Source organism: Syngnathus acus, chromosome 5 (assembly GCF_901709675.1).
Source record: "Syngnathus acus chromosome 5, fSynAcu1.2, whole genome shotgun sequence".
NCBI lineage: Eukaryota > Metazoa > Chordata > Actinopteri > Syngnathiformes > Syngnathidae > Syngnathus > Syngnathus acus.
Window position 1 is genome coordinate 2,335,849 of NC_051091.1, and position 8,952 is coordinate 2,344,800.

Below are 8,952 nucleotides of genomic sequence, written 5' to 3' on the forward strand. Positions count from 1 at the left end.
TACAATTGGAACCTCGCTGCATATGCAAACAAATGCAAGTATTTATGTGTAAATACATAAGGTGGCCCGCCCCCAAGTTGGCGGAGCAAACCAATGAATTATGCCCACTACCGAGGGAGCGGAGTGGAATCCAGTAGTGTAGGGGGGGGGGGAGTTAGGGTTCCAAAGCAGGGTTGAAAGCTAGGGTTAGGGGCGGGCCACCTTATGTATTTACATATAAATACTTGCATTTGATGGCATATGCATTCGCAGCGAGGGTCCAATTCTAAAAGTGTGCCTAATAACAGGCCACTTTATTAGGGAAATATCTTGGTCAAAGGTCACAGGTGTCAAGCTTTAGTCCTCGGGGCCACGTTCAAGACCTTGGACCATGATATTTCCCTAATAAAGTGGCCTGTTATTAGGTACACTTGAAAATGGCGGTGTACCTAATGGAGTGTCCGTGTGCTTCCCTCGTTAAGTGCACCTGCGTGAAAAGTTTTAGCTCCTGCGGAACGTGAAAGGAGCTAAAACTTTTCACGCAGGTGCGCTTAACGAGGGTTACTTGGAGAACATGTTGGAACGCGGCCCCGAGGACTAGAGCTTGACACCTGTGACCTTTGACCATGATATTGGCCTAATAAAGTGGCCTGTTATTAGGTACACTTGAAAATGGCGGTGTACCTAATGGAGTGTCCGTGTGCTTCCCTCGTTAAGTGCACCTGCGTGAAAAGTTTTAGCTCCTGCGGAACGTGAAAGGAGCTAAAACTTTTCACGCAGGTGCGCTTAACGAGGGTCACTTGGAGAACATGTTGGAACGCGGCCCCGAGGACTAGAGCTTGACACCTGTGACCTTTGACCATGATATTTCCCTAATAAAGTGGCCTATTAGGTACACTTGAAAATGGCGGTGTACCTAATACAGTGTCCGTGTGCTTCCCTCGTTAAATGCACCTGCGTGAAAAGTTTTAGCTCCTGTGGAACGTGAAAGAAGCTAAAACTTTTCACGCAGGTGCGCTTAACGAGGGTCACTTGGAAAACATGTTGGAACGTGGCCCCGAGGACTAGAGCTTGACACCTGTGACTTTTGACCATGATATTTCCCTAATAAAGTGGCCTGTTATTCGGTACACTTGAAAATGGCGGTGTACCTAATGGAGTGTCCGTGTGCTTCCCTCGTTAAGTGCACCTGCGTGAAAAGTTTTAGCTCCTGCGGAACGTGAAAGGAGCTAAAACTTTTCACGCAGGTGCGCTTAACGAGGGTCACTTGGAAAACATGTTGGAACGTGGCCCCGAGGACTAGAGCTTGACACCTGTGACTTTTGACCATGATATTTCCCTAATAAAGTGGCCTGTTATTAGGTACACTTGAAAATGGCGGTGTACCTAATGGAGTGTCCGTGTGCTTCCCTCGTTAAGTGCACCTGCGTGAAAAGTTTTAGCTCCTGCAGAACGTGAAAGGAGCTAAAACTTTTCACGCAGGTGCGCTTAACGAGGGTCACTTGGAAAACATGTTGGAACGTGGCCCCGAGGACTAGAGCTTGACACCTGTGACCTTTGACCATGATATTTCCCTAATAAAGTGGCCTGTTATTAGGTACACTTGAAAATGGCGGTGTACCTAATGGCGTGTCCGTGTGCTTCCCTCGTTAAGTGCACCTGCGTGAAAAGTTTTAGCTCCTGCGGAACGTGAAAGGAGCTAAAACTTTTCACGCAGGTGCGCTTAACGAGGGTCACTTGGAGAACATGTTGGAACGCGGCCCCAAGGACTAGAGTTTGACACCTGTTACCTTTGACCATGATATTTCCCTAATAAAGTGGCCTGTTATTAGGCACACTTTTAGAATTGGACCCTCGCTGCGAATGCATATGCCATAAATGCAAGTATTTAAGTATAAGGTGGCCCGCCCCTAACCCTGCTTTCAACCCTACTTTGGAACCCTAACTCCCCCCCCCTACACTACTGGATTCCACTCCGCTCCCTCGGTAGTGGGCATAATTCATTGGTTTGCTCCGCCAACTTGGGGGGCGGGCCACCTTATGTATTTACACATAAATACTTGCATTTGCATATGCAGCAAGGTTCCAATTGTAAAAGCACATGCAGGTATATGCTCACACCTGGGATTGAACCAAGATCCTTCCAAGCGAAAGCCCGTGTCACTAACGAGTCAGCTATTTCGACGTGGTATCCTTTGGCCGTCTGCACTGTTTTGTACTAGTGCATTTCAGTTCTTTTAAGTGAATCTTTAGAATCGGTTCAGTCAAAATATTTGTTCAAAAGAATCGTTCACCGAATCGTTCGCTACACTTTCTTATTTCTTTCTTCTTTTTTTTTTTTTTTTACCTCGTGTAGTGTACCTATTGAAGTGTCCATGAGGTGTACATATTGTCATATAAAGCAGTTGACCAAATGTCTGATTTTTGTTTTAATTGGCAAATAAAAAAACAAGGAATAAAACACCAGACAAGTTTGAACATAGTTTATTTGAAAATAAAAATAATATTGAAAGTAAATTTCAAACCAGCAATCTAATGTGAAATTGCAGTCGATATATTGGATAACAATATTTAGGCGTATATATGCATACACGTTATTTAAAAACTACTACAAGTGTTATAAAATCAAGATTACCCAAAGAGAGGCGTAATCTCCCCGTTGTTGCATAACGGCGCATCCCTTCATGCAATAAAGTTAGCCGTTAGCTTGGAGAAAACGTGAATAAAAGAAGTTGTGTTTCAGTGAGTGGTTCTTTCTTTCCTTGGCAAATCGAACCTTCTGACTTACATAGTTCACGCCAGAAGGGAGACGCAACACCTTCACTGACGTTGATGCACGGCAGTTCACTCGTTGACTCGTTCGCGAACGGGAAAGTCCGGGTTCGTTCCCTCACTGATCCGTTCTCGCGATGAACTGGAAATGCAAATCACTCACTCACAGATCCGTTCAGTTGGGGAACTGGAAAAGCTATTCCCGACTCGTTCGTGAACGGGAAGTTACGTCATTTTCTTCTTCGTTTTGATTTACGGCGTGGTGGCAACCAGCTTCAATGCGCATTACCGACACCTACTGGTTGAAGTTATATGAACTGAAAAAAGAACGACTCACTTTAGGAAGTGATTCGTTCACTAACCCTAACCCTTGTATTTATATTCGCCAGTCAAAACATAAAAATCAGACATTTGGTTAACTGCTTTATATGATGTCCCCCAAAATAACAAATGTCGGCATAACGTTTTTTTTTTATCAACCTTTTATTCAAACACATTCGGAATAATAACACCATCAACTATAACCCAACAAATACAAAATTAAAACATCAATATCGGCATAGCGTGTGTTGGCTGGTATAGCAGCAATGCTGTCTGTCACTCACTCGTGAATCATCGCGAACGACTAATCAGCAGCGAGCGATAGATGGATGGACTTTACGAGTCAGTGACGTCATTTCCCGTCCACGAACGAGACGAGTCAGTGACGCAACTTTTTGATCACAATCACTTTCAATAGTTTATTCCTTACACTGTCTAAAACCTTTTTCAAAAACGGTCACTTTCCTTTACAAAAGAAATACAATTTAAAGGATATTTAGTATTTATTTTTATTCAATTATTCGACTCTCCATACATATATAGGAATAGAACTTTTGTTGTAATATAACAGATTTTAATATAGAAGCTGGTGTAACACTTAACAGATTTTTGTTGGTGGTGTGCCTCGAGATTTTTTCCAATGAAAAGGTGTGCCGTGAATGAAAAAAGGTTGGGAAACACTGATATAGTGGATAGGGACGGGAAAACATCAAAGCAGTGGAGTGGTGCGATGTTTTCATTTGAGTACGATTGACGACGACGTTCGGTGCTCCTCCCTCTCGGGCTCCCTTCCCCCCACCACACAAAGAGCTTGCAGCTGCAATTGGGTTCGCCTGAGAAGCGACACTGGCGGCGGCATCCACGAGGGGTGGATGGGGGGGGGACTGGGGAGGAAGTGAAGACCGAAGACCGATCTCTTTGACCGCATGGCGACTAGCCGCTTGGGAAGAATGAATATTAAAAATGAAAATAATCCAACGATAAGCAGTGTTTTGAAGCAGATTCTACATTTAAAGAAATCAGCCGGCAGCACCAGTTTCACCGCTAAAACGTGTCTATGAGAACAGGATGTGAAAAACTGTCAAAAGACACGTGCCAACAATTAAACGTAAGCATAACCAGCACATTATCAATGAAGGAAGAAACTTGGCCAGATAAGGTTTCTACGATTGAACCCTGAGGAACAGCAAATTTGCTATGTTCCGGTCCTACAACATAGCATAAGATGGGAGTTCATCCCAAATGAAAACATTTTATCGGAGTGATTTTCAAAACAGTTTTATTGAACAAAAAATATTTTTTTTAAAGCAGGAATTTTTTAAACACGTTTCAAATACAAGATAAACAGAATTTGAAAAAAAATCCATTTTTGGGTGGGCAGCATATAACACTCTTCCCAAAAAACTGCCAACTTTGACACTCAACAAAACAAAACAAAAGGGAAACCCATCATTTTGACTTGGACAGAAGGAAACATTTCATTTGATCAATTCTTGAATACATACTGAAAAAGAAGTGACTCCAGATTTTGCAAACCTTTTTATATTACTACCATCCAGTCCAAAATACTACCTACAGTGTATGTTTGTAGGTGGAACTAAAAAGGAACACTTTGTGGAGGGCAACAAACTTTTTGACCCAAACAGGAAGCAAACCACCACCACTCAAGTGGACCCCAATGCATTCCCTTACCGCCCTGCGACAACCCGACAAAAAAAGGAAGACCAACTTCATGTTTTTCCAGGATTTAGCAAAGTGGTTTTATTGGAGGCCTGCCGCTATGTCTTTATTCTTAAGTCTTTAGGGAAGCACAATGTGGCCTTCCATCCTTAAAGCAAATGGTGGAAGTCTTCAACTGGGTGTGGGAATCCTATCCAAATAATGGCGCTTCAACCATATTAAGACCATGAGGAATGAAAAAGTGATAACTCCAATGGAAATACAGAATTGCACCGAGAGTGAAAATGTACCAGCAATCAACGTTAAGTCATTTCCCAGCCTGCTAGGAAAATTAACTCCCTACTTCTAATGCCTTTCAAGGAATCCCAACTTTCAGACTGGAACCCCATGAAAGAACTTTGCTGCAAAGGGGAATCCTGGTCGGAATTGACAGATGTGTAAGACACTAATAAAACAATGCGTATGCTCCGAGGGAGTGTCCGTTTCAGTTCTGGTATCGGAAGTCTCTCAACACGTGGTTCAGAGGGCGGATTTGTATCACGGGAGACAGGTTGACCTGCAGTATTTTCTGCGCTTTGCATCGAGCTTCGTCCACCGAGCGAGAGTTGTCCACCTTCACAACCTTTGAGCGCAAACACTTGTTATCTCGCCAGCGGTTTCTTTGCCGGGTGGGATGTGTCAGTTCTTTCGGGCCCAGTCCATTTTGGTGGAGGACGTTGCCACCCCAGCCATTGCTGGTGAGCTCCGTGTGAGTCTGTGGGAAAGCTTGGCCATTGGCATAGAATACAGGTGCAGAGTCACCGATGAGAGCGCCATCCAGTCGGACGGGGCAAGATAAGCTCTTCTGGCTGAACAAGGCCACGGCTCTGGTGGACGCCCCATCGCCATTCTGGGAAGGCTGCAATGGTATTCCTGAAAGTGCTGGAGGGGGCTGCTTCTGCAAAAAGACAGCTGGGGGAGTCTTACGGGGTATGTCCCACGTGGTTTGGATCTGGAGTCTGGCTGTGTGGCAACCAGACAGACCTTTGATGTTAGTCAGCCTGAGGCACGATTGCACCTGGGGAGCCTCAGAGATTTCACAAGTCTGAACGGAGCTCTTACTGTAGGCACTAGTGCACTGGTCCATCAGTTGCTCCGGAGGTCGAACTCCTTGGATTCGGGGGTTTCCATTTTGAAAGACGTTCCAGGAAGGATGCACCTCTCTTTTCTTAACTCGAACCCTTCGCCGCTTCTTGGGTGGCAGCCTGACATTCCGGCTAGGTGGCTTGATCATGTCCACGGTCAAGGGCTGGTTTGTGTAAGAGCGGTAGCCATAGACGTCCTTGCTACGCAGTACGGTGGGCTTGTGGCCCTCCTTGCTCAACTCCTGCAGGAAGGTGACCAGCTCATCGGTACTGGAGAGATCCCGGGACATGGGGGTAAGGATCTTCACCGCTTCCAGAAGGACACTGCGGCCGGCTGACGCAATTCTAGACCAGGTGTGAACCGCCCGCTCCTCCTCGTTGGCAAATTCCGACGGCCGGCCAACCACAGGGCCTTGCACTGCCTCAGCCATGTTAGCAATCCTGGCCAAGGAAACAAAGAAAACAGAAATCACTGAACACAACTCAACTGACCGTCCTCATTTGGGTTACTCGGTCGATTACCCAAGACTCCAAGAAGGTCAAATCTAAATCGGGTCAAAGGGAAATGGAGGACTAACTGACAGCTCCTGACTGGTTGTAGACCTAGCTTCAGTGTAATTTACAACATCAACTGATGACAAAGGGGACAACCACTGGACCAGATCAAAAAGAAACCGGCAGTATAGGGCCTTTTACACTGAAGTATGCTAGTATTACTTATTGACGGTGTACCAGGACCAAGTAGAATTGTCCAAAACAGATTAGCTCTCAGGTTAGATAGACGTGACAAGCACCAGACAAGAGACACTTTGGAAGGATTTGCATCATATTATTCAAGACTTGGCCAGTGTAAGCCATCAGTATTAAAACAACCAGAAACTGGCCATCGATCTTCTCCTACGTGATTCCTTCTCTGGATGTTGTGGAGCCACAGAACCTCCTTGCAGCCAAGTTGGGCTTTCTAATCGTACTTTTCAGTATAGGACTTGTCGAGCTTTCTGCCATTGCATCTGACTGCAGACATACTCAAAGATTCTCTGCATTCATATTTCTGTTCTGAGTTTTGTCATGCTTCCCGGTTGTTCTGTGAAAATGTCGGTGCTACTGTACTCAAAGACCAGATACAAGACATGGGACTGTAATTAACTTCAACACAGTTCCCCTGATTATCCCATAGGCATCTAAGACATTTTGTCTTAGCTGTACAGTGAACACATACCGTCCAAGATGGTTCCTAAGGCAACGATGGTCTATAACAGAGGTCCCCAACCAATATGCTTTAATGAATAGAATGTTAAATAGCAAGACTGGTTAAGCAATAATCAAATAAGAGAGAAATAGCATTATAACAGATTGCATAGATATAATGGTTCTACTCACGGATACAGAACATCTCAGTCCAACGTTGGAAATAAGACAAAAGAAGTCCAAAAGGGTAAAAGGAAAATTCCAAGTGATGTCCCAAAAGGGCTACAATTCCAGTTGGTCAAAAAGGGGTGAAAATTCTTTAAGTAAAAGGTCCGATGTGAGTGGGGTCAACAATTAGCAATTCCAAAAGTAATCAAATTGAACTGTAGCGGGCTTTGGGGGGGAATAATAATAATGCTATATGATGATGATGCTATCTTGACTATTTGCAATACGGGCGAATTTCCTTTCAAAGGTGTCAACCGCAAGAGAGACATATCATGGAAAACCCTTTTATATTCATTTTCTTGAAAAGTGTAATCTATCCCTCCAGGTACTGCAGAGATACTTTTATGATCTGTTTGGGGGCTATTTTTTACTTTGTTCAGTTTTCTCTGTTCTCTATTACGTATTTTTATCTATTACATCAGCGGTCCCCAACGTTTTTTGCGCCACGGACATGTCAGACAATATTTTCACGGACCGACCTTTATCTAAATAAATTTATAATAAATATGATGAAATAAAATGTACGACTGCCATAAAAACAAATACAAAGCGCATAAAAATAAAACTCACCGCGGCCCGGCGGTTGGGGACCACTGTATTACATCACATCCGTTGGGGCGGGACAAACCAAACAAGGTAATGGGTGTGGCCAAACTGTATCGCAAATCCGTCGTGTTTATTACTCGGAGAGACTTTTGTAGTCCAAACAACTCAAGGACGCCGAAGTGGAGAAATCAAAATGTTCCGTTGTTGGATGCATCAATTCACACAAATCATTGCACCATCCCCCAACATCAAAACCTAAAGAAGTGCCTGGTCAAATTAGAATTTTCAAGCAGTGTTTCCACGTCTGTAGGCAAAGTCCACATTTAGTTTTCAACCCAGGGCACCTTTAGTGTAAATAAAACTTCTGTGAGCATAAAACAAATAAACACAAATAGCTAGCAAGCCATGGTTAGATCCAGTACACGCTTATCTCGGGGGCCCCCTATCGGTACGGCGCTCGCAAAACGAGACTCGGGTAATATTTTTAATCAAAGTGTTCAATTTGGGGCTCTCACGCGCTACACTGACAACCTCGCAAACTTGGACGGCTCGGGCGGAGGGTGTGCCTTTTCTTTTCCTTTTCTTTCTTTCTTTCTTTTACGGACTTGCGGGCGTCAAGTTTCCCGTCGCGACCGAGGCGGCCGAAGAGGCGGCCGCGGCGTGGCTCCGACCGGCAAGCCAGCTCCGTTACCGCGTCCTTCCACTCGCTACGGCCGATGTAGCCAGTGGGACGTATTAAGGTCGTCCAAACGACGGGCGAGAGAGAGATCAAGACGAAATTACCTCTTAACCGCGCTGTCTCGGCATCCTCCGGTCGCCGCGCGCTGCCGCTCCACCATAAAATGGCTGCGTCGAGGCGGAGCGGCTGACTGAGGCAGCCAGGGAGAAAGGAGAAGGGGGCGGAACACAAGGCCACACAAGGAGGGGGGGACCACCGGCCCGACAAACGTGGGAAATGACTCCAAAATAATCCCCTCTGAAAATACGACGTAAGAACGAGATGGCACCAACGACAACAATACTCGACATCAACTCATAAAAGTTCATAAAAACAAATAAAGCTGGAAATATGACACCACGGTTGAACAGTGACGTCATAAACAGAGGGCGGCGG

At 45.0% G+C, this 8,952-nt stretch overlaps 1 protein-coding gene across 2 annotated transcripts; it reads right to left on the reverse strand.

The window, feature by feature from the left end:
* Positions 1–4,426: 4,426 nt before the first annotated feature.
* Positions 4,427–8,747, reverse strand: si:dkeyp-87e7.4 (uncharacterized protein LOC557283 homolog). Of its 2 annotated transcripts, none has more exons than XM_037251195.1 (2): positions 8,622–8,747; positions 4,427–6,317 (listed from the first exon to the last, which is right to left on the reverse strand). In XM_037251195.1, the coding sequence occupies exons 1-2, from the start codon at positions 8,675–8,677 to the stop codon at positions 5,237–5,239; spliced, it is 1,137 nt and encodes a 378-aa protein (XP_037107090.1). In that variant the 5' UTR covers positions 8,678–8,747; the 3' UTR covers positions 4,427–5,236. The 2 variants fall into 2 exon arrangements, with proteins under 2 accessions (XP_037107090.1, XP_037107092.1); XM_037251197.1 differs by lacking the exon at positions 8,622–8,747 and adding an exon at positions 7,257–7,722.
* Between the last annotated feature and the right edge of the window lie 205 nt (positions 8,748–8,952).